At 38.4% G+C, this 26,941-nt stretch overlaps 1 protein-coding gene across 1 annotated transcript in view; it reads left to right on the top strand.

The window, feature by feature from the left end:
- SCFD2 (sec1 family domain containing 2) overlaps positions 1-26,941 on the top strand; it is a 197,899-nt gene that overhangs the window by 38,691 nt on the left and 132,267 nt on the right. The window contains exon 4 of the mRNA XM_021285832.2: positions 16,208-16,383. Within this exon, the coding sequence (XP_021141507.2) occupies positions 16,208-16,383 (176 nt within the window). The remainder of the gene's footprint in view (positions 1-16,207; positions 16,384-26,941) is intronic.

The following is a 26,941-nucleotide window of genomic DNA, read 5'->3' as shown; positions in this document are numbered from 1 at the left end:
TTTAAATAAAGAGGCATTAAAATATTCCGTATCTGTATACCTATGTGCACATACACACAGAAAAAAATAAAGCAAGCCATGAACAACAATTTTTAAGAACTACATCAGCTCCATCTTGCCTCTGAGGCAGTCCCATTTGTGTTTGGGATAGCTAAGTGATCAGTATCTGGGGAAGATAAGTATTTGCCAAGTTCTGGTCGGGTAGCCTGTTGTGTAGGTGTAAATTAATTTGGTGTAATAAAAGCCCTGGCATTTAAGGAAATCTATTTTATTTAAATAATTAAGTCTCCTGTTGAAAAGCTCTTTGGAAGACAGTGTAGAAGATCATCAGAATAGCTTTTGGTGAGATTTATAGGTTTGTGCTAAATTCAAGTGAGATTGCAAATAATTACTTCTGCTCACCTCTCCAGGTAAGGGACTGTAAGGAGTTCTGCTCAGAGGCAGCAGCCTGACTTACAGTACAGCCGAAAGGTTGCTGGTTTTTCCATTCCTCTTCTTCCCATTCTGTTCTTCATAGGCCTGATACATATCTTAATCATCTTCTGAACATGGCAGCCTATGAATCTCTTGTTGAAAGCTTTGCTATTAGCATAGTATTTGGCGGTGGTAAAAACTGTGCTACAAATGTTCTTTTGTTGCTTTAGAAGCACCCTTGGTCTTCTCTTTGAAAAGACCACAGTAAACCTTGATCGAGTCTGAATTCCTTTATTGTGTCTTTTTACTGGCATGGAGACTGATGAAAGTCTGGTTTAGTAACAGAAACAAAGTGCAATGTGCTGTTACATGAGCCTGTGTTAAAAGAAGAAAAGCCTTTTAATTTCTTTCTATTTGAGCTGTACAAATGCAGTTCTAAAAATCAAGCTCACTACAAAATCAGCAAAACTTCAGGAGTACTGTAATTTTTTCAGATGGGCTGGTGTGCATATGTTGAATTGAACTCTGAGTAGAAATGGAAAGATCCTGAAATTTTGTCCTGGAGATATGAAAAAACATTTTGAGTTCAGAGATATGAAAAAACTTTTTGAGTTAGAAAAATAGCTTAAAATGGCCAGGAAAATGTAGAAGAATACCTTATCTAAAAACATTATGAATATAAAATGTACATTTTTTTTTTTAATTGATGAAAAGTTGCATTGGACTGTAATGGTGTTTAACATGCTGTTTGTTCTTCACAAGATCGATGCAAAAATATTCAAGATTCAAGACCATGAATTCCTGTAGTAAACTATTGGGATAAAAGCTACCCACTAAGAAAATGAGCTATAATAAAGTAGATAAGTATGTACTTATCTTTCCAGATAAATCAAGCCTGATCTCTGATACCTAAATGCACCTTGGCCACCCATTAGGACAATTCTGTGATGGAGACAAGTAGTGAGACAAGGTCAGTCTGGGTTTGAGGTACTTACAAAGGAGGAGAAGGCAGATCGACATTGCAGGGCTCAAAGTTATCTGCAGGGTGTTTGAATCCCTCCTAAAGCATATCTCTGGGTACACGGTGGGTACCTGGGTAACAGCTGGGCTTGGGAAACACTGCAGCCCCCAGTTGTGCAGAGAGATCATATGGTAGACTGCTTCTTGGGATGTTTATGTACATTGCCCCGTTGCCGGCTTACCTGGTCTCCAGACCCATCGGGAAAGCAGCTGCAGAATTGGTGAGGAAGCAGCCAAAGTCTCCTTTTGTGAATCCCCATGAAGCGGGAGGCTGCCCGGACCACCTCGACTGAGACAGGCCTGGCTCAGCCTGAGATGTCCCGAATTCCAGACGATGGGTCTCACCGTCCTGCTCTAGGGGCTCACCGGTGTTCTCGGGGCAGTTTTCCAAGGAGAGGGGATGCTCCTTGTCTCAGACCTGAACTCCTTCCACTACGCAACCTGGATCCTGAGTAGGCAGTTCCTGAGTTAAATTAGTCTGTTCTTTGCTTTGTCAAAAGTAACGGAAGTCTTGCAGTGTGGGACTATCTAGCCAAGGAGATTTGTTTTTTCCAGCCTGTTGCAATACTGAGTTCCTGATTTCTCCCTGTAGTGCGACTAAAAACGAAGTCTTGACCTGAAGCAAATGTTCCCGATCTCCATGATGGTCAATACAGCAGATGTTATGTTGCATCATTCACCCCTGGAGGCAGGAAGGCTTTTTGCTTCTCAGAGTGCTAGAGTTTTTGAAAAGTTTGAAGTGTTTCTGAATGTTTTGGATACATTCCTATTTGGGAGGCTTCTGTGTAGGCATTTGCATTCCCGGAGGAATGCTCCTTGAATATAGATGAGTTAGGCTTTCCCTGATAACTTTTGATGAAGACCGTCTTTCTGAATAGTCACTACCATATTAAGAACTGTAGAAAGAAATTGATCTTATGGCTGTGTCACCTTGCAGTGTTACACTAGGATGAAGTTCAAGGTTTCAATCCTGTTGAGTATGGTCAGAGTGTTCACATAAGTAGATCCCATCTTCTGATAGTCACCTGGTTTTGCCAGTCTAGGACAGAGAGGTTGGTCCAAGCTCCAGATGTGCAAAGAGTATGTAACTGTTTTTCTTAAGCAACTAAACTTTTCAGGTCATCTCTGTAGCTCATTAGATAGAACAGAAAGGATGAAAGATACTGATATTCCTGCCAACAAAGTTCTCTGTTTTTCAGGAAATGTGACAAAATAGCTGAGATGGAGAGATATTCAGGAGCAGAGCAGTTTGTCTTTCATCAGTAAGTGACACTGCATTTGTGTGTAGTGTTGCCTAGAAGCATCACCACCTGTGGTACCATCCTTGCACTAATTATTATGCTTCTTTCAAAGTTAGATGCTGAATTCAGCAAAGTGGTGTGTCAGTTCCTTTTTCAGTCTCACCTGCTGATACATAGAGTAGCAGCCTTGAGAATACATAACAGTTGCTTGAAAGAGAAAACAAATATGCTTCAGAATAACTGAAACTATGTGAGGTGTGATGTCCATGTGCGTATTTTTCAGTTTGTCCTCCATCCCTTCTTCTTCAGTCTAGCACATAAAGGTTTCTATAGTTGAAAGAAATGTGTGCTTTATGAGGTGAAAGCAAGCACTGGTGGTCTTGATTTGAATCCTGTGCAGGTTGAGAAGTGAATGGAGTGCTTACTGGGCTTGGAAATTGCTGTTAGTGTGGAAACAACAGCATGGCAGAGGCTTTGTGGTAAAGAGGAAAATAAGACAGCAGCAGAAGGCTCATTTTGAGAGCACAGGTATGCATCCTTTTTTATCAAGTGCATGGCAGAGAAAGAATTCTGTAATATGAAGTTAACTGAAAAGGATTGCCAGGAGATTTGCACTTCTTGATGACTGCCTTCAGCTTAGCACAGAAGGAGCAGTATCAGCAAATATGGATGAATTTTCAAATAATTTTAAGTTGGAATGGATTTCTAGAGGTCATGTAGTTCAATCCCCTGCTCAAACCAAGGACAGCATAAGAGTTAGAATAGATGTGTTGGACCTTGTTCAGCTGACTTTTGAGTATGTCTGAGGATGATCTTTTGAGGTCCCTTCCAATCCCTAACAATCTGTGATTCTGTGATGACAGTTCCACAGCTTCTCTGGGTACCCTGCACGAGTCTTAACTTATCTCATGGAGAAAATGTTCTCCTTTATGTATAGGTTGATTTTTCACTTGGTGCAGTGTGTGGCCATTGCTTCTTGTCCTTTCACTGTGAGCTTCCAAGATGTCTGATTTAGTCTTCTCTGTAGTCACTCATTATGTCCTTGAAGACAGTAAGTAGATCACATCTCTGCTTCCATTTCTTGAAACTTCACAAGCCCATGTACTTGTGCATTATTTTCTCTAGCCCCCTAAATCATTTTAGTGTCCTTCACTAGACCCACTCCTGTGTGTATTGTACTGTGGAGCCCAAAACTCCATACAATACTCCAGATGCTGTCTCACGAGTACTAAATAGAGGGTTATAACTACTTCCCTCTGCTTGCTGGCTGAGTTTGTGCTGATGCCACCCAGTACGTTTCGCTTCTGTTGCTGCAAGGGCATACAGCTAATTCCTGTGCAACTTGGCAGACACACTTCATCCTGAAATTCAGAGTGGTTTAGGTCACAGATCCACTGTTAAGACTATTGCAAATTAAAGAAACACAGGAGAAGTTGAAATAAAGGCTGGAGGGGGGCAAAGAAAGGACTTTATGATTACTACAAAATGGCATGTTGAATGTGGCAAAAGACTTGCTAGTGTCTACAAGTATCCATGAAATGTGTTAGTGAGTGCTGTTTTTTCTGAAGCTGAAAAGAGAACTGGAAGCTGCTGTGTCCCAAATGTTGAAATATTGTGCTAGCAAACAATAAATTTTAATCCTTCTTGATGGACTTTTGCTCAGACACTGGAAATCTATAAAAATAAGAGGTCTTTTTATGCACAGTTACTTAAACTTACTGTTGTTAATGGTATTTGTTTTATTTGGGCAAGAGCTTGAGGACTGAAAAAGAGTTACTGTGCCAGGTCCAGACACAGACTGTGACTCTTTACTTTCAATGAGTTTGAAGGTGAAGGAACTCTGAACTGGCGGAGCAGTGCAGTGTATTTCATGAGGAAGAAGAAAAGCCTAAAGCAGTAAAGGTGGCTGTAGGTAGCTGGAAGTTCTTACCCAGCTCTGTCTGTCTCGTAGCTGCTCAGCTGATTGAGCCAATTCTTTTTCTTTTAAATAGTTTACCAGTTTCTTTCCTTCTGTCTCTCACCTTTCCCTTAAATGGTATTTCATAGTTGTGCTGCTTTATGGCTTGGGGAAAACACCACTTTACATCTGCCTGTTACTTCTGCACTGCTTTGTCTATCCTTAACAGCAGAGTATCAGTTAGACCCCTGAAGTACAGATTTTTTTCTGGGAAATATCCATGCTAAATTCTATCTCGTTGAGGAGAGAAGAGAGGAAAAATGTTGATAGAACATCCGTGTCATTTACACACCCTGGCTGAAAAAAGTACCTAGAAATACCCAATCTTCATCTTAATTGCTGAGATGAAAAGAATGATGTGGAATGTTCTCTTACTGCAACAAGAGCTGTAGCTTTTGGGAATGGGTTTGGAAGTGGTCCTGGGAGTTACTGAGTCCTGTGTTGTGGTTAAAGAAAACATGCTTAATTTAGAGGAGGAGACTGCGGCAGGTATTGTGAAGTGAACTCATGATGAAATGAAACAAATTTTAAACAAAACAGGTTAGCAGAGACTTTTTTAATCTAAAACTGAAGTTACTCAAAATAGTATTAGAAAAAAATAGAAGTTTTGCAAAGCATCATGTTACTTGCTCTATTGCAATACATTTATTTGGAGGCAAATTTTCTCCTTCAAATTTTAGGAAGGTATTCTCTGCAGGTGACTGTAAATGGCTTTTTGCTGTGCTGGTTTAGGAAATCCAGTGTTGCTCAGATTTGTTCTGAGTGTTGTGAGTGTGGTTTGCTTGGGTTGATTTGTTTGTTTGTTTTTCCAGAGTGTTTTGGGATTTTTTGTTGGTTTTTAATGACTAAACTACTGCATTATGCATCATGTAAATTACCATAAAAAAAAAAAGAAAGAAGTGTAATATTGGGACTACTCACACCTATTTTATGTTAAATGAAAGACTTCAGTTAGCTCTGGAGTAGCAAGTACCATGTTTTACCCTAGGCTCTTGTTATATCTTAAAGGTTTTTAATCCTAGGTTAAGTTACAAAGTTTCAGTAAAGGTGTTTTAATCTCTTACTGCAGCTTTGTCTTTGATCAATGAATAACCTACGGCATGCTAGATAGTCTCTTGTGAGTGTAAGATGGGTAATGGTTTAAATCCCAACAAAACTGTAAAGTATGCCATACTAGTGTCTCATACCTCATTTACTTCACACTTGACTGCTATAAAACAGTTAGCAGATGCAAGTGAAACACAGAACCCTGTGCAGTGGTGTGAAACAGAGAAATGTGCTGGTGGTATGTTATCTTTGATTAAATTGTAGTTGGCAGATGGATACAGGGCTATTTAGCTAACCTTACTGTTCCTTTTAAGGAGAGAGTGTGGTGACAATAGCCTTTCTATGTGTCTGGAATTTTTTTAAGTCCTTTTTTCTTTTTTTTCCTAATCTTTAAATTTTAATTTTTGTTATGGATGGTAAACTCAAACACTTTAATATCAACTTGTGGCCAGATCTCCTTCTGGTTGTGATTAGAGTTGAAGATAATTCTTAAAAATTTAAAAGAAAACAGCGGTGTGTTGCTCTTGCAGGAGTTCTGCAAATATATAATTTCATTATTTGTATTCTTTGTTAACATAATACTGCAAAGCTTATATTAACTTCAGTATGAAGTTTTTTTGTCTTAATAAAAGTACTGTGAAAAAAAGCCTATATTAATGTGGTCTTTCTCCAGAAAATTTACATAACATTCACAATAGTTGGGAGTAAACATCAGTGTACAGATGAACATTTGTTGAAGTTTTGAAACAAATATTTAACATAAATGTACGTTGTTATTAATTTTTACAGTGTGTATGTTTTGGCGGAAAAGACTTTGTGGGTTAAAAGCTTAAAAATTTAAATAGCATTTGCTTGCAAATATGTTTAGTTTATTTTAGGGCGTGTTTAAGGATTATCATAAATGTAAAGCTGCATTCCTAATACTTACAGCCATGCTTTATAAATCTCATCAAATATTTTTAAATGACTGTCTTTTTAAAGAGTATTCTGACCATGGTTCATCACACAATCTCTTGAAATCATTTTTATACTCATTTTGAGATATAAGAGTCAGGTCAAATAATCCCCTTTGAGAACAAACCAGATTGTAAGTAGATCTCACTAATATTTAGAGTTTTAAAATATAGCATCATAGAAACAGAATATGTTGTGGAAATAAAAAAAATATTTGCATAAACTGAATCATGCATCTCTGAATTGCAAACAAGTGTTAAGGTATTGTTCATTCACTTTAAAGGATTAATCAGCTTTTGAACAGATATAACTGCTATCTTTTTTTTCAGAAACTACTAGCTCGTGTTGTTTTGAGAGATGTCATAAGTACAGGACTTCTTGACTGGCTGGAATCTGTAGTGGATCACAGCGTTTCTAACATGTCTAAGTAAACAAAGCAAATTGCCCAGGAGAGGTTGAAATGCTTCTTCCGGTTTTTGATTACCCATTAGTCAGTAGTAGCTATAAAACTAGATCAGTAATCTATAGAAATAAGCTGATTTTATGTATATACAAAAATATAAATAATCAAATATATAAAAGCAAAGCATGAAAAATACTATTATTTGGTTACTGAAGAGTGATGCCTTTTCCTGAAATAAAGTAATTGTATTGCCATCTTCTGTTCTCTGCTAAAATTTATCTGGTATTTTTTCAGGTACATACCAGAGATTTCTTTTATTCACTAAGATTATTTTTTGCTGATGGTGTCTTCTGTTGTATCTTTTCAGTCTTGAAAATAAAAATGTTGAAGTTTCGAATTTGATTTAAAAAACAACAACAAAACAGACAACAAAATCAAACAAAACAACCAACCAGCCAACCGAACAACACCGTACTTGTAGACTCTCCGTTTGTGATGTTCAAGACATGGTTAAAAACACTGGAGCAGGTCCATTAAGACTCTGTGAACCTGGGTGAAAAATAAAGCATGTATTCATTAAGTCCAAGGAAAGGAAATTTATTGCAGTTGCTGTTTTTTATATTTGTAGGGAAGCAGCATGGCTGGAAGTAAGATACAGCTCGCTGTACACGTGCTCTGTGATATCTTCATTTAATAGCGTGTGCTACCCATAATGACTCTGTTTGATATCAGAAGGAGAGTTCATGGATAAGGGTCGGGAGATGCTGATTCTGGTGTGTGGTTGGCACACAGGGGAGACGCGTGGCACCTGTGCTTTGCTGGGACACTGGGGCAACTCTGGGGATCAGCACTACATACCGTGCTTTGTGTGTTTCACCAGATGACAGAAGGGGCTTAAGAATTCATTCATGTCAAGAAAAGAGCCATCTAGTTAAAAAAAGAGGGGAACACATTGGAAGAAAGCAGCTGAAAGTGATGTATTGTTGTAGTAAAGGGAGCAAAGCATCACGGAGAACGGCCTGTGCTGAAGGGTTTAAACCAAAAACAGAGTATGTGCTGGCGCACTTGTGAATTCTCTGAAGTAATATTTGAGGTGGAATGTGGCAATATAGTAAAACTGGGTGGTTTGCCCAGTGCTTTTTTTTTTTTCCTAGCATAATAGTGTAAGTCTCATCGTTCAGTCTCACAAAAGTTGACTCGTTACACAAGAGACATGGTGAATTACGTACGTACATACTCATACTTCATCATGTTTTCCATCCCTATTTATTTGCTTACCACCCAAAATGATTGTTAGGATATTCTCAGCTGCAGAAGTCTTCCAGAAATCGTCAAAGAAATAATCAGTCCTGTGAACAATGTACCAAAGAAGAACAACGACCTCTCTTTCTGTAGGACAGCCGGCCAAGAACACTCTGAAGTGCTCAGTGTCTGAAAACATATGTCTTAGTGCTAAATGAGGACATGCGTGAGCCACCTGAAATCCTTTGGGCATGTTATTTTAAGACAAACAAGTTAATTCATTTCTGGAGAACTTTAAAGCATCCAGGAGATGATTCACCCAAATTTGCAGATTTCAAGTCGCTTCACAGTCACAGTGAATTACTGTTTTCAAGGGTTAGGTTTTTTTAGGGCTAGAGACCCTCTGGTTGGGACTTGGCCTAGTGCTCACTGTTTTTAACCTGGTTGAATAGGTGAAAAGTAAGGTAACAAAATACAACCGTGATACATATTTAGTCAAGATTAAGAAGGGCATTTGAGAAACCATGGTATGCCAGTATTTAATTGGAAGTTTAATATAGATGGTGACTCATAGGAAGCTTCATTCTGGAAGATAAGATTTCACATATTTATTCAAACAGTTCTGAAATTTGCTTTGACATTTGGGAGGGCAACCATAGAATATTGTAGATGCTGGCTACTGTTGGTTGTTACTTTTTTGTTCATACTGATTTACCAATGAAAATGAGAAACTGAATGGTAGAGTACAAAAAGAAGGAAAGAATGGGTTGAAATGGCCATGCATTTAAAAAAAAAAAAAAAAAAAAAAAAAATCTCTGAAGATCTAAAAAGAAAAAATTATCAATGTATATTGAGTCACATAGGCTACCAGTTATGTTTGTCAAAAGCTTCTGAATGTACTGGGAAACCTGAAAATGTAGATAATGTGGGAACTGTAAATTATAACCGGCATCGTATTTAGGCATCTGCATTTAGATGCTTAGAACTGAAAATCTTGAAGATTGCATTAGAGTGCTTTAGTTACAATTGTCTCACCTAATTGATCAAGTATTCTTTGTTTTAAAAATTTTGAAAGAATAGTAACAACTGATATTTAAGCATGGTTTTCGTTTTGTAATAAAAGACTGAGGCTAATTAGCAGAGAAGGCTAAAATAGCATATGGCACTTGTGTGAATATAAATTATCTATATAGGAACACTGTTAAAACAAGGATTTGATGATACCCTACACATCTAGTGATAAAAAATAAACTGCTTTTGAGAAAACTAACTCAATGTTACAACTGATGAGACTGAAGCCAAGTTGGGTTAGATGTTCAGGCTCCTATGGCAAGTCTTAGTTGAGTGGTAAATAGAGTCCAGCCTTATTTGTTCTCTATTCCAGGATTTGCTAAACCTCAGCATAGTTGCCACCATTGTCAATTACTTCTATGTCCTTGAAAGCCACTGGAGCGCACACCTTCAGATGTGTGACGGATGAAAGACTCTGCCTCTTTGAAGGTCCATCAGTCTGGAGTGACTTGAGCTGTACTGGAAAGCCCATGCTAGGCAGGGCAGAGCGGCCGAGCTTCAGTGCCCATGTTCTGCAGCTGCTGCCAAGGTAGCAGGAAGAATGGGGGTCTGTCAGGGCCAGCGAGGGAGGAAGGCTGGTCACGGCTCTTCCTCAGTGGCACAGTCCTGTGGGAGGCTGCTGCTGCCATGCAGTTTTGGTTGTACTTCAGGGCTGCTCGGCCTCCAAGGTGGACTTACCATGGGGCTGCTGCAGTGGGGACTTGCTGTTTGTTGTCGTACCTGTGACCATGGGGTTGTCTGAATACTAGTGCTCCAGCAACAGAAAAGGGAGGCAGGCATACAAGTGACCATCAGTCCCATAGCAGATGGGTTTGTGCTTGTGGGAGATGAGCGTGTGCTCTTAGAAATAAGCCTGTGACATCTGCTTTCAGTCTGCTGTGAAGTTTAGCATTCTTCAGGTCCAGAGCCTGATTCTGGAGAAGCCAGCCAAGCAGCATCTAATACTGGCCTACTTTTCATCTCTCCAAAGAACTAGGGAGTAGTTTGCGTTCTTCTCGTCTTTATTAACAGTTTAAGGACTGGATGACTTTTTTAAGTTAACTAAACAAAAGTTGAGACAAAATTATTTTTGTGGTACTTGCTGTTGAAGAGTGTTACTGAAACTTCCTAAGAAACACAAAAACATTTAGAGTTAATAAGAATAACATCTGGAAATTACACTAACAAGGAGACACAAAGGGCGTCATCCATCCTACTAAATTGCTCTCACTTAGTCTGCAAAATATCTGACTCCCTTAGCAGCACCATTGTCCAATTGGCTTCATGCACTATGAGGGTTTTCTGCATTCCTCACAAGTATCCAGCATTGGACATGATCGGGACAAGCTGCTGGGGGAGATAGGTCCGTATTCCTAAGACTGTGGATGAGGAAAACAATTTATTTGGAATTTTTCAGCCCTCTACTGCCTTGAAAAATCTCACCTGTGAACATAAGTGTGCCAAGTCCATTTCTGATTCTTGGTTCTGTCAAGTGAAAAATGGACCTCAGCAAAAGCACTCTGGCCACTGAAGCTCAAAATGCTCTTGCATGAAACTGAACTAAGTTTAAAGCTATGTGTATTTGGCGATTCTTGTAGTCTTGGAAAAGCATCCACTTATTTATTCAATCAGTCACAAAATGTACTTTCCTCTTTACTTGTTTTCTTGTCCCTATGGAGATAATTAACTAAGTGTTAGATGAAAAAATAAAGACTGTATGTTTGCAACAGCACATTGATAAATCTGACCTTTGCTCTTTAGACACCTCGCTCATCCATAAATCCTTACATTAAAAAAAAATGCACTTTGGGATTCTGAATTGTAAAAATTTGCTTCTACCAGTAAATCTATCTTGAAAAATAATTATTTTCTTGAAGCAATGCCTGTGTTGCACTATGTAGACTGCAGCATTAATTTAAAATGGAAAATTGTCATATTGTGGAATTGTGTCTTGATGTCTACAAATGTGGTTTGTCTAGTTAACTTTTAGTTTAACTGTTGAGGTGAAAGTCTTTCTCTTCTACTCAGGCTACTCTCACTACTCAGAAACAGATTTTTGACAGACCTTTAATATTAGTTGCTGGTAATTTCTGCCTCAATATGTCTAACTTGAGTGATCTGCCTTACTCATAGTAGAATTATTTCTTCCCTTCAGTCTTACTGTACATCATCATTTGTGTACGTAGTATTAACTGCATTTTATATATGATAGAGTGTTGCAGATGTTGGTATTGAGTGCTGCTATTTTCATATTTAACAAAAAATCATTTATATCAATTATTTTTTTTTTTACAGACAAGGTACAGCTTCTGTAACTTAGAAGTTGGCAAAGGTGATCTGTTGGTCTTTTGGGATCTGCTCTGAGTTCTTGAAAGCTGGAGGTGGAACTCAACATCTGTATGTCACAATATGTTTGCCAATTACTTATTGTAGGAGTGAAGGATCGATGGGGGCCATTTGTATTGAATTAAGTCTTGTGAGCATCTATGCAACTGCTCATTAGACACTCATCAAACCTTACCTTAGGACAAGTTAAATTAGTTTGCCTCTACTCATCTCCACTATTGGAATATCGATTGATACAGGGACATGTTTCTTAATATCTTGTGTAAATATATTCATGCTCTATTATGTCCATTGGTTTTGTACCAATGTTGACCCTTAATGTAAACATTTTTTAATGCATTTATAGAGATCTTTATTTTTTGCCACGTGGGGCAGGGAACCCATATAAGTCAGGAATTTCTGGTTTGCTTTCCTAACTTAAGTTCTCTGTCCCCCTAATCGTTACAGAAGCCTCCCTGTGCAGGCAGCACAATTGTGAGTTAAACTTGCAGGGATGGGGATGGTTGTAGCTGCACGGAGTGCTCCAGGGGGAGCAGCTTTGTACTGAGGCATTTCTATGGCCCTGTTTTTACTGTAACTATATCACCCAGTGCGGATTGTACCTGCTTTTTTACAATAAGGAGGCCTACACGTTATTTCTTCTTCTTTCATTTCCAGGTTTTAACTGCCAGTTTAAAGCAGATGCTTTCATCCTAGCCTCAAAATGCATAATTTTGTACCTTATACTGTTAAATTTCATCCCACTTACTTTAAAACAATGCTCAGAGCAATCCAGCTGTGCCTTCTGCTCTTTTTCCATATTAATGATGTTTCACAGCCTTGTGACAGCACCCATTTTGGCACTGTTTAGTACCAAAATTTGTACTAAAAATATGTACATGTGCATACAAGCAAACTCTTATTTTACTTTTTCTTTTCATATGCTAGTATTTCTCTACTGTGTTTTACCTGCCGTCTACTTTTGGAAGTTTCTTACATATGTTACAATTCTTCTAAGCCTTGTCTTTTATCACTTGAATATGGTTATGGCATAGTTAATGCTATGCTAAATACATGTGCATTATAATTAATTCATTAATTGTTTATGTATCAATTTGACATTATATTATTTGATAAATATACTTTGCATTTTATCCCACTTGCCTATGTGATGCAAGGTATTTTATCCTTGGACATTTGTCCTGAAGATTTTCTGATATCAGACTAATAAGGCAGTTAATTCTCACCAATTTCTTGGATATAATATTAGTTTTCTTTTTTTGTAATCTAGCCTAGTCCCTGTTATCTCTTCCTTTTTATCCCCAGTTTATCGATTACTAAAATATAGAGCTGTTCATCACACTGACTTTCAGTGTTCCTGGATGGAACTGGCTCTTCAGTAGTGAGACTGGTACCTGGTCCATCGTGTTTCTGTTACTTCTGTAATGTCCAGTTTCAGCCCTACACTAATTTTTTGTTCTTCCTTTGGTGCACAAATACTTTGTTCCTAAGTAACTATTCACAGGTTCTTAGCTGAATTAATTCCTGCACTACATGCATCATCAGTCTATCAGCATTACTGTTTTCCTTCCCTGCTCCCCATCCTCCTGTGTTCTATTAATATTTGAGTTTCAGTGTGAGATTTCCCCATTGCCACCTACTCATTTTATCCTTTCTACTGTACTTGGGAAGAGGCGTGAAGCTTTGAAACATTTTTTTGTTTCTGATGTTGCTTGCAGTAGATGTTGTTTTTATCGAGTACTGTATCGTGATTAAATGTAGTGGACAGATTTTGGAATAAATGTACCTATTTCACACATGCTACACTTGGTAACTATTAATGGTGAAGATTACTTCCCAGACAATATGGAATTATGAGTGTTTGTGCAAGAAAGGTTTTTGGTACTTTTTAAGGGAGGTTGAGGTCATGCTTCTCTTTCTTCCAATAACCAGGAATTAAAAAATAAACGAGTGCTTTGTCAGCATAATGTATCCCTCACGAGTCAGATCTCGATGCTCCCACAGATGTCTGGCTATGTGTCAGGTTTTGGAGCAGAGCATGACCATGATGGGGCAGGAAGAGAAGAGAGCAGGGCAAGGCACTTAGACTGCAGTCCTTGCTGCCCATAGTTGCTTCTGCCTGTGAATCTCTGGATTTGCTTCAGAAGAACAAAATCAGAGTTGAAATACGATGATGTGGTTGGCATCTATCTCATTTTGATTTCATAGGACCTGTCTGCCACGTTGCAGTACAAAAGGACTTGGAACAGCAGAGGGGCTTTAGAAAAAGTAGAAGGCTGGTGGGAATGGGATTAGATTAAATTCAGTCTGTTGTGCTGAAATCTCCCACTGTGAGCAAACAGCAGGAAAGGTGGTGAGGATTTAGGCCTGAGGAAAAGTCATTTAATTGCTGATTATCACCAATCACTTTCCCAAATTCCTTTCCTCATCTACTGGAACATTTGTATGCATCAGCCACCTGTCCAGGGAGATTTCTGTGTAGAAATTGGATGGAACTCTTGAACCCAGGATCCAAGTGGTTCCATGGATATTGTAAATATCACAGATGAGATGCTGGACTCTTTAATGCCAATGTAAGTTTTGTTAATGACTTACTAAGGTCAGGATTTCACTTATGTTTACATATGTGTTGGACTTTCTCTTGGTGGTACTCTGAGGGTGGGAAAGAATTTGATTGTTTATCTGAAATGGTGCTGAATGGATCTCAGACTGATCCAGTGCTGCATCTGGATTCAATTTCACAAGGGACAATATGGAACAAAACTCTTAGATATTTTTTTTATTTTAATGAAAATCAGAAGTCTTGAAAGCCCTCCCATGTTACTGTTTCATATGAGGGAAGGGCTGGCAACTCCATGTTTTCTCAATTGAAGCAAGTTATCAGATTTTCAACATGCTACTATATATCAGGACTGCTCTGGGTAATAATGCAGACATTATCCAAGGTATGCTGCAAGGCATCATGGGCTCACACTTTCAAATCACCATGTAAATCTGCCTGCCACAGCTTTAAAAGAAATAAAACAAGGCTGAAAGCTCTAGTGTTTAGTCTAAAAACACACATGGCTGTGGTTGCTGTTTTAGCCTATGTGGGTTAACTGTGGAAGCCTTTTGTCAGCTCTCCGGCCTACTGAGTGGTGTCAGCTTGATTTGTGTGTTAATTTGCTGACTTTTTGTTTTGATGCTTTCCATTAAAATTCACATAAAGAGCCTGTGTGGTTTTGCTTTATTTAACAGCTCTCCCTAATCTAAATGCTATTCCAAAGAACACCATTGGTATCACTGAAACTAAGAGAAAGTGCTTTCAACATTTATTCACTGTTGGAATCATTTATTCACTATTTATGTGATACTGAAAAGATGGAGGCAGGTGAAGCACCTTGTGAAGTGATGATATAACCAAATGCAGAGAAGAAACACTGTGGCAGTCTTACAAGATCTCTCCCTTACGGAAAAGTACTGAATAAAATGATGAGTGGTCTAAGCCATGAACCACCTAGGATCAGTTCAGCCTTCCTGGCACCAAAGCTTGTTTCATTTAAGTTAAAGGATCTACCTCACTCCATCTCACATGTCATTGCTCTTTAGGTCTGGTTTGCTTGAGGAAGATGATTCGTTACTGGTAGAGGCTGCCAGAAACCAGGACACAGCCCTGGACTGGATGTCCAACCAGACTTGCAATTAGGATGATGTTTTGACACCATTTTTCCTTGTGTGTTAATGGCATGTGTGGTGGTCTGTGATAATTTTCTTGAGGCAGATGAGGTACTAAGGACTTTCTCCCTGGAACATATCATTTCTAAAATGTAAAGTGATTGAACATTTTAGCTGGCACTTTAATGTTGGATGGAATAACTGCTAATTCTGTAGTGTTTGTGTGGCCTGAATGACTCCCCTCAGTCTTCTATTAAGGCAAGATCTACAGGCCAACGTATGGGCACCGGGATGTTTATTTTCAAGTAATGAGTGAAATCATGCTACGGTGACTGCATCTGAGAAACTGAAGAGTCATGCCTTGGAAGTGTCCCTTCCAAGAACAGCTCCAGAAAACAGTTCCTTGAGTCACTAACATTATCTCTATGTTTTTGAGTCAACACTGATCAAAAATGCACCCTCAGGAAGCAGCTGGAGGGTGTGGGTTTGGTGTAAGGTAGAAGGCTCACAAATTCCCATTGGACTATTAATAAAAATAGAAAGATTGACCATTGTTTAGAAGTAGTCACCAAGTATTATTTCCCTAGCTTAAATTAATGTCCCTCTATGTCTGAAAACAAAAAATGGTATTACCCTTTATGTCAGCATCTGTTGGGTATTGTTAAATACCTGCCATACCACATACCTTCATGGATGAAGTAAGGCTTTGTCCTGGCCTATTGCTGGAGCTTGAAGCTCCCAGTGGTTGCACTGAAGGTAGGATCAGGCCCACAGTGGAGAGAGCCTCTAAAGTTTTCTATAACCCACTCGGTATAATTAAAAAAAACTGGATTTGTATTTGCCACCACTGAATGCTGTGTCCTGTTTTCCTTTCCACAGGCAGAGTCACCCCAGAACAGCTCAGCTCATACATTCAGCTTTTCAGAAATAATCTCAAAGCTTTGGAAAATCATTGTGGTCTTCTGCAGCTTGTGCTGGCCACGGTCCAGACTTTGAAACACCCCCAGACTTCCAAGTGGGACAACTTCCTTGCGTTTGAGAGATTACTTCTGCAGGTATATATTATTTGAATTCATTTTACATAAGTAGAAATGTTTTATTTAATGTTTAAATTCCCATTTAATTCTGTAGCTTTTATTTTTTCCAAAGAAGTGTGTCGGATGTTATGCTAAAAAGCTGTTCTTTATTGCCAAACTGATAAAAGGAATGGGAACCTACATAGTTAATCTTTTATAGCTTCGTCTAAGAATAATTTTAGAAGCAAAATGGTAGACATTAAAGGTGAAGTACATAAATAATCTGAATTGAGTGACAGTTTTATATCTGTTTGAAATTTCAAGATGATATCACTTTTAGCATTGGATAACATTATAACTATTAGAATTATTATTATTATTGCTACTACTCCAAAGGTGCTTCTTCAGGTAATGTGCCGAATCGAATGTAGAGAGGACTTTGTTATTATGTGAGTGTAAAACTTGTGTAATTTACTGAGCAGATGAAAGCATTGAAAGCATAGTAGGAAATTCCATGCACCAAGAGAATTTTCTCTTGCTCACAGCTGTAATCTGCCCTCAGCTTTTCCCACCACCACTTTTTTACAGCATCCTGTTGGTGACCACAGTATTATTTACATACCATTTTGTATCACTTGGATTGCTCTCAGGAAATTAAGAGTTAGTGGTGCATTGAACTCTATCCTAGTAGCCTTTGGAGATGTACCAAACAAAGGAGGAGTTTTTCTAAGAACCTAATAGAGTTAATTTCTGCTGAAATTCATGGAAAACTCAACACTTTCATTGCTGTACTGTTTTTTTTGCCATTGTGTTGTTTTTATAGGAGCTATCTTCTGAAATCCTAGCAACAGGCAAGTCTTCATGAGCTAACTTCTAATTAAGTTAGAGTCAGACTTAAATGAGTGAAGTGCATAGTGTGGTCCTTACTTCTTTTGTAAAAATAAGCCATCTTTGTTTAGATGTTGAAGACAAACCAACAAAATTACTCTCCCCGTGATCAGCTGGATATAATCTTTGGTTCTTTGAGAAGACTCAGCCCATACTTCATTAATTTGTAGTCAGTGAACGTCTGTGACATTCAGGGTGCAAGATATGCAAAACTTAAACACTAGCAAGCTCTTGTCTACATTAATTTTAAAAAACTATTTTCTTTTGTTTGAATAACATATATAGCCTTCTGTCTAGTTAATAAACACATCTCAAGTAAAAGAACTCATTGCAGCCATTCTTTGGTTTGTCTGAACTGCAGAGTGTGGGACGGACAGCCTGTAGTTCCCTTCCCTCTCCTTCAGTGACTCAGGTCACATAGGCCTTCTCAGAAACTGGTTAAGTTCCATCTTAAAACCAGTTCAGCTTTAGAATCAAAATAAAGCTGCAAGCTCAGCAGTGTTTTCACAACACCAGACAACTGTAAAAGCCATGCTGTAAATCATCAGGGAGTGGAAAAACAGAGGTAAAACACAACCAAACCATATATTCCATAAAAAATAAATGTATAACAAGCACTCTCATAATCATAGGTGGCTTTAGATTATACCCACTGCCTTCCACCCATCACATTAAGGTAAAATATGTCAGCCAAAGCAAACTTTCTAGGCTAACATTTGTAGCTGTTTCTTAAGCACATACTAATTTTCAGTAGTTCAAACAACAATTACTTTGAATTACACAATGTGTAAAGCATGTAACCTTTTACTGACTCTATTTTGAAGACAGAGTCTGAAATGCCTTGTCTGCTTCTGAGCACGTGGCCTGTCACTGATCTCTTGACAGGGGCTTGTAGGAAGAGCAAAATAGTAAGAGACCCAGAAGACAACAGAGATATTTTTATTAAAAAAAAAATAGGCTAGGGCATTACATTGTGGGTGGCTGGTACATAACACTCTGCACTAAGTTTGATGCCATGGTAGTTTATTTCAGGAAACCTACTGAGAAATTCCTTAGCATAATTGTTATATTTCAGATATTTTAAAACAATAAATCTTAAAGAATACTCAGTATAAAGTAATTGTTTCAACATGAAAGTAGAATTGTTACTATCCTATACTGCAACCGTGTAGAAGATGACAACTGTTTGCAAAAGACCTACTGGGAGTAATATTATTAGACTTGGACAGTGTAGGAATTCTAGAGTTTTCACTGATGGATGCATGTCAGACTTCAGCTGATGCCAAAGGAGATAACCCAATATAAACAGCTGGTGTTAGAATTCTCAGGTTTCCCAAAAAAATAAATCTGCACACTTTTGGAATTTCTCTCATTACCGGATTTTTCTGATGGGTCTTATGACTGTCTACTTTGTTGACTTTGTGCTTTTCAGAAAAACCACATTGCTGGCATCAAACCTTTAATCTAACTCTTATGTTGATAAATGTCTTCCATTTTCCTTCTCTTTACTCCTCCTTGATTCTTCACTACTTTTAGTTGATGTTGCAGCTATTCAGTTCTAATAATAACCTGACAGAGGAACAAAACAACCCAATTCCAGTATTTTATTGTCATTAAAGATATGTAACTCTACAGTTTTCAGGCCTGTGTTGTCTCAATAAGTTTTTTACAACTCCAGCAAGGAAATTAGGTTTTGACTAGAAGTTTGTTGAAAGTCAGTGCAGCTGCACACTTAACTGCAGAGTTGTCCTCTCCTTAACTGGGATGGATAAATGGTCTGAGATTGAAACCGGATTTTGATGGAATCATGGTCTTGACCTCAAAGGAAAGAGGCTGGTGTGCTGGGTTACAAGTAATGCATCAGGGTGATTCATCTGCTCAATAACAAGTTTTCTTTGTGTTTGCTGCTCCACCTCTGCACATGATGGAGGTTTTACTACCCAGAAGTTTTAAATGCTTTGTGGATTGAAACAGTATATCCTGTTCACCACGGAGATATCCCACCCTGTTGTATTTTCCTTCTCTTGAGGTCCTCTTTCCATTTTTCTAATTCTGACCATCCATAACTGTCCCTGCCTGCAACTTCTCAGTATCTCTCATGTAAATGTAACTGCCTTGCTTTCCTACAAGTGAGGATTTAAAATTCAGAGGGGTAACAGAAAGTAAGAAAGAGTGTTGTCACTCCACACAATTCAGCTCTGTTTAGCAATATCCCCTGTTCGCCTCAAAATTGTGACTTTCATGTAGGTTTATTAAGCAGTAGAAGCCCATGAAATACAAAAGCACAAGGAGAGGAGCTCTTTCCAGAGTTTAAACAAAATGTGAAACTGAGAGAAAAAAAATATTTTTGTTGTTTCTAGCATATACTACTCATATATTCACTGAGCAGGGATTTCTGCCTCCAAATTCAGTTTAAAAGTACTCAGCAGCAGTAAACAGTGTGAATGGGGGCATAATGTGCCCTAAGAGAATGTGCAGTTGCTCTGGGAAGGGTATTGCTCTGAAACTTCCCAGGCTGGGTGCTGCCTTTTGGAATTGACTGAATCCTTCTGGTATAATATTGCTCTCAAGATTTAAGAGTAGTCTATATTATTTATAGCCCCATCCACTTAAGTACCAGGGTTGGGGTTTATTCAGTGCAAGGAAGTATATTGGGCTGTGTTTCTAAAATAGCATATGAAGTACTTGAAATGTTTTTTCCCCCAAATAAAACAGACATCTCCAAGCAATATGAAATTCTGCCACTGCACTTTGGAGTAAGACAGAAGAGGGAGGATTTAAGTTGATTCCAAGCTTCTGTAGGTTGCTGTGAGAAAAAAGTTTACTCATACTACTGCCATTTCTGTGCAGCAGCAAATTCTGGCGATGGTTGCACCAGTTGCACTGCAATGGCAGATAAAAGGTTTGTTACATCTTGTTCTCAGCTACCTGTTTGGTGCACATTTTTAAATGCGAAGCTTTCTGCTAAACTGGGTGGATTTAAAATGCCAGGTTCTGTGTTCTACGGTGTTTGGATCCCACAGTAGAAAGTTCCCGGTGTATATGCCTATATAATGTTTTCTTTCCATCACACACAATGACTAGTAATAACTCAAACTAAAACAAGCATCATCTCTTCCACAATCATATTGTTGTATCCTGCTTTATTCTTTACAAACAACTCCTACTTTATCAGGCAGGTTTTTTTGCACCAGGACTGTTAAAAGCAAACAGCTATTTTAACAGACCCGCCCCCCCGCCCCACATTAAAAAAAGGTGAGAGGTGTGTTTCTGCTTTAGGATGAGGATATTATCTTTTTTTTTTTTTTGAGATGTCTGAGATAAACTTCATTATAAAACTGCAAATGTACAAGGACTGTTATCTTAAAATAACTCCATTGCCGAAAGTAAGGAAATCTTAAGTACTACTAAATACATTGTTTGTTATTATAGTGTTGGGGAAGGGATTATTGTTTCTTAAGACTTTACAGTGGTGCAGATATCTTACACCTGCTGACCAACATTTCACAGTTTACTGGGAAATTAGGCAGCATTGGTATTGACCAAGAAGCCAAGATGCTACATTTGGATCTCAATACTGTCAAAGTTTTGGTTTGTGATGCTCAATAATGTCACGTAATCTCAAGGGTAAGTGGAATTAAGTATCATACTTTAAAAACAAACAAACAAAAACTCCAAATCCTGAATATATTCACAGTTTCATTCTATAGATGGACAACTGTAGTGTGAACTAGGGGCTATTTTGTTCTGGTCGGCTATAATTAGCTTTATGATTCGTATCCAGCTAAAAATCTTTCGGCTTTTACGTATTTGAATTGTCTGGCTTCTCAGACTTAGCTCCTTGAATTGGGACCACGTCCTCTCTGGGATTTGACTCCCTTCATGTCCTGTACTTGTCTGTGAGGCAAGTACCTTGTTGACTGGACCGGTGCTTCCACACTTAGCATCTCCCAGCTATGGCATCAGAAATGTCATTAGTGGGTTTGGAAATTGCATGTTTCTAGCAGATATTGAGGACAGCTACTCAACTGACAGGATGATGTGTGCCACCACCTCACACACATTGTCCTGTTGCTCTTGGATTTGAGCTCATGATCGGTGTACCCAGCTCAAGAGTGTTACTTCTAGACTTCTAGTCTCTGTCAAGAGCATACAGGTGGGTACTGCGCATCACCTCGGCTGCTTAGAAAAACAAATACGGTGCTGTAATGATGTTTAGCCACTAAAGATAGATCTTACAAGATGGACTGCCATGTATCTATGTATCCAAGTTGTCATTATGGGTGAATTCAATCTAGAATATGTGATATATTTATCAGTCATAACTGTCTAAAGTTAACTTATTTGTTTTCAAAGGCTGACTTGGTAATTTTTTTTAACTTTACATGTTCTTTTCCATTTTTCTTTCAAAACTGTGCTATCATAGGAAACAGAGCACTGTAATATTTTAGCACAAGTATCTGGAGTCTTTAGTGTCTCCTGGTAATCCTGTAAGTGCATCAAACACTCTAATGGTAGAAGCTGTGCACACTTGCTTACATGGAGAGTTCCTGACAGTATAGTATCTTCACATTTAAATTTTCAAATACTAATTAATTGTGTTTTATTTTGGTTCTATTTTCTCATTTTTGTGCCCAAAAATTTATCAGAAGACAGATTATTTTTTTGGTCCTTAGTGTCTTGAGAAACAGAAAATATAGACGTGTTTTTAAGAGAAACAGAAACTTAATGCCAGATGGTCATTCCAATGTTTTTATTTTTCTGTTGGCAGAAAGTGGTTATGAGGTTAATAAAATTACATCATTCTTTCTCATATGAATATTAGAGTGCAAACTCAGGAGAGAAGTGGAAAAAACTGCAATACAGCTGAATATTTTACATTGTAGTTACTGTTCCAGTAGCAAGATCTAATAGCTTGAGTACTGATAACCATTCTGTTCTGTGCTATGATTCTTTACCATCTTTTACAAATGCAAGGTACGCGTGACTCATTACTTAATCAAGGATGACATTATTATTTACTTGCCCTTTTGGCCATTGCAGAATATGGTAGGCGTTGTTCACTTATGCGTGCCTGCACAGGACCCCATGCCAATAAAATTTGGAAACTATAAGCCGCCAGCTTCCAGACTTTCCCAACCTAGAACTCACTGTAGTTTTCAGAGTTCTTGACTTTTCTACAGGGTACAGTAGTTACTAGGTGACATTTATTGACTCTAAACCGGTATAGACCAAAAGCTTAATTGTGGGCTTCAGGGCTGTTGAAGCAAGTGGTTTGATAGAAAACAGTGAGGAAATAGTAAAGCTTTTGGAGTAATTTCTCTTGCTCTGCAATAATAATACATAATTCAGCTGTAGTGAGACCTTTATTTCTACATAGAATAGACTAAGATTAGTGGCATTTCTTGTAATTATTATTTATATTGCTTTAGTCTACATGGAATGTATACTTACATAGTTCAGCTCGGTGCAATAAACCGTCTTTTTGATGGCATATGATGTTGCTTGGTAAGTCTTTTTAGAAGAGATATTCCAACAGTATTTGGAAAGAAGAGTCATGATGTTAGCTGCCTGCAATAAGGGATCTTATATTATAAAAAAAAAAAAAAAGAAATTAGATCAGTCACTTTTCAACATGAAGTTACATATGGCATAAATTGTCTTGGTGGGAGTCTTGCATGATATGATGTTGATTGCAAAGGTCATCCTCTGGAATTTGGTACCTTTTGGATCAGGTTGCAGTTGTGACACTGATATGTATTCTGTCTTGCAGAGCTAGAGAATCAAATGTAATTTGTTGATGACTTCTGAAGAGAAAATAGTCCTGCGGCAATCAGTTGCTTAAGCTTCCAAATTATTTACAGCAAGTTTTAATTTAACTGTTTGTTAGGCTTGCTCCATTTAAACTGGAAGTCATTTCCAGAACATGGAAACCCATTTGGATTCTGCCTTTATACATGTGATATTTTTAACTTTGGAAGTATTTATTCTACATATTATTTTTGTTAAATTTCATGGCCTTGCTTAAAAACTGGTGTGTACCAGCCCTGAAATAGTGTTGCTTCTTGTCACGTGGCTCACATGGTCTCAGTTAATTTCTTCTGCCTATTCAATGCCTCTTATGTTCATGATACCTTGTTTTTAACAATAATTCAGTTGTGTTTATGTGTTTTCTATAAGTTTCTATAAAACAGAGCCCTAACTGCTGGGGACACCTCAGTGCTGCACCAGTACAGGTAAAACAGTGGCCTAAGTTTGTGGAAGTGATAAGCTGTTTTGAGTATTTTTTTTTTAATGCATCACCCATTATATATGTATATAATTCCTCTAGTCTGTATATGTTTATATATAATTCTTCTATTTAAACTAAATTTCTGTGAGCAGAATGCTCGTCAGACTACTCTGAAAGCAAAATAACACACAGGTTTTAATATTAAATAAATCCTTTGAGAGTGAATAGAAGCTGTTTCTACTGACAATTTATTAGTTGGTTGAAAGAAAACTTAGTTTCTAAGTTTTTCAAACTCTGTCTGACAAGGGGTTAAAATGTCTTAAGTGGGGTTACCCTACCATATGGGAGTTAAGCGTATCTTTTTGTATTCTTGTCAGAGAAATGTGTTTTCCTTTGGTCTGAAAAATGGCAAAGTATTGCCATTTTTGCTCTCATTTAAAAAGTAAAGACCTCCTTTCCTCATCTTCTGAAAGAGCTAATATTTTGTATCCAGATAAGAGTCCTGTAGAGCCCCTAAAATGAGCACTGAATAAAGAAAAGGCTTTCTTAAGTGAACAAATGTTCACATCAATAAAACTTAAAAAGCCTTGTGGGAAGAAGAGGCTAAACATATTAAGTCAACGGGAACTGTTACATTAATATTCTGTGTACAAACCCAGAATACTTGATGTAAAATAAAAGAATCCTGATGTACAAATTATGGTAATGGGAGCCAGCTCTTGGGAGGGGGACAGTAGAAAAAAACTACTACCACCACCCCTACATGCACATATTATTTTATTAGAAGTTTAAAGAGTTAATACATTTTTCTTGCCAGTTTTCTTTTGAGGTGCATGTTGAAATGACACAGCAGTTGATATGTGGTTGACCCGTGTTGCAGAAGGGCAGCATGGTTCTCAGTTTCATATGGACACTTATTGCCTGTGATAGTCAGAGCCCTTCACCAGCCCCAGGGAATCCTTGTGCGGAGCTGTGGCTCTGCCTGGCACTTACCATCCTTTCTCCTCTGTGACTCTTCCCCTTCAAAATGTAGTATTAACTGCTGACTTGCTGTAAAAGATTACATTAACTGGGCTGAAAAGCAGATGCCCTCACTCCCTACCCGTATACGTGGAGGAATTGTGGAGAGGCATAATATTGACAGTATTGAATAAGTCACCATTTACATAGATAATTCTGCTCCAAGAGGCAAAGCTGCTGTCGTGTGTACTCCCAGCAAGTCCTTGCTTTGCTGTCTGCACTACTCCACTGATAGAGAGTTATGTACTGCCCAGTTTATGTTGGTGGCAAGATTTGCTTTCCAGTCCCTAACTTCTTAAGGAGACTGCTGCCACCCTCAGAAAAAAAAACAAAACCACTTATTTCTTTCTGTTATTATTTGCACTGGTCAGACTGAGTAGCGAAATGTTTTTTTTTAAAAAAAAGCTCTTCCAAAAACTTGAGAAATGTCTCCAGTGGACTGGGCAAATCTCTTGGCTTATTAACCTGCAAAAAAAATGGCATGCACTATTTCAGATCTAACACAGTGAAGGATTCAAGCACTCTTGGTAGCAGCATCTTACATGTTGCGGGCGGGGACCTGTAAGTGGTGTCTTTTTAGATGTGACATGAGTGGTCACAGGTAAGCAGTGGAAGAGTGCAGATTCCATCTTTTTGCTTCAGCATCAGAAATCCCATTAGCAATGCCCATTCGTCAGCGTTCTGATGGACAAGTTAATTGGCCAGAATTTGATGAGTACCGAATTAAGAGTGTTATTGTGGTTTTTAGTCTCTGCTAATAAGCTCATTAATTTGGTGCTAATCGTGTGTTACTGGACAGGCAAAGTTGTGTGTGAATGGAGACAGGGAGGTAGGAGGCTCTGTCTGCTCTAGCATTATATTTTCTATCCATTCTGTTCATTATGATACCAATGCTTTTTGATAAAGAACCTTGTTTGGTGTATTTTTTGGATGCTTTTAGTCTAGATGGTTCATTCAGCATGTCATCATCTAGGTTAGAAAAGCAGAGGGGTTTTTTAAGAGGATGCATAGGGTTTCTTAGCTCATAATCCTAAGTGGATTTTGCCCCTGCTGTAGGTTTTGAGCAGGGCTGCATTAAACTTTCAGTTTTGTCTGCTTTCACTAATTATATTATTGTCTTTAAGGAAATGAACATTGCCTCATTTTTACAGTCTATGAGTTGTCCCTAGGTAAGATTCCAGGCACTGTTGTAATAATAATGAAATCAGCCCCACAGAACACAGCATCTTGTGAGAGCTTTACTCATAGGAACTGCTTATCATTGTGGTTGTTAGCTCAAATGCAGTAAATCACCTATCAAATCTCTTATCTGCAAAGCAGTTTGATAGTGCCAGCACTGTATGTAATTATATTAGTCTGTCAGCCTAGTTTTCCTCATTTTTTGGAGGATACACTTGATTATTTCCTACAGACTGGCAAGGAGAAAGAACAACACAACTGAAAATTAATGAAAACTTTACTGTGGGCGACATCCAAAATCAAGAGTGGGGCTGCCACGTTGCATTCTCTCTGTCTCCCCGCTTTGATGAGTGGCATATTTCCCTTGCCGGGGGCCCACGCACTTCCCTGGCTCACGGACATTTCTGGGCACAGGGTACGTGCACAGACACACAGGTGCTCACTGAACTGCTGTTTCCCACAGTCTGGCTTGTCTGGGAGCTAGTCAGCTCCAGCCTGCAGAGCAGATAGTCCCACCGGCACAGCACCAATCCCTAGCTGTAAGCCTAGCGTCCCCCTTTGCCTTGTGTCCTTTGGTGAGCCTTGTCATGCCTGTGCAAACACGTCTTTACGGCTGCTGCCTACAAATCTCAGCTCTTGCCTCTGTCTGCATGAAGCTCATTGAAAGCACAACTGTGCTCTGATGCTGAGGCTAATATTTTTCCTCAAACCATTATTTTCAGTAGGAAACTAAGAATATTCTTAATTTGATTTTGCTTACTTGATGGAAAACAAGGTGATGTTAGTTCACCGAGTTGTCAGATCAGCCAATAGCAAGGTGGTCTAGGACTTAACTACATTTCCTAACTTAAGATTTGGTCTTTTACCTGGGGCAAGTGAACCTGCAGTGAGTTAGAGAACTTTCAACACTCTGACTTGTTCTTTACCATGTTTCCAATGAAGGAGAGTCATGTTGTGTCCCCTTCTCCACCCCCAAAGGAAGCTACACAAAGAGACAGTGCTGTACAACAAGTTGATTGGCGCTCAATCCAGCTATGAAGCCGTGGTAGATTTTCGTTATAAATTATTATGTCATTACTTGCAGATGTGTGGACTTGCTTGATATATCATTTGCTTGCTTCCAGTGAAGAAGTCAGGCTCGGGTCTCCTTGTCTAGCTTAGAAAAGCAGGTCCTGTTTGAAGGAAACATGCTGACTCAAACAACAAAATCGTAGTGGAATTTTACTTCTGCAGTAGGTCATGAAGGATCATTTTTGAAATCAAATCTGACTCGTCAGA

This window comes from Columba livia, chromosome 4, assembly GCF_036013475.1.
Source record: "Columba livia isolate bColLiv1 breed racing homer chromosome 4, bColLiv1.pat.W.v2, whole genome shotgun sequence".
NCBI classification, from domain to species: domain Eukaryota; kingdom Metazoa; phylum Chordata; class Aves; order Columbiformes; family Columbidae; genus Columba; species Columba livia.
The sequence above is the reverse complement of the archived record's forward strand: the minus strand, read 5'-3'. Positions and strand labels throughout refer to the sequence as shown.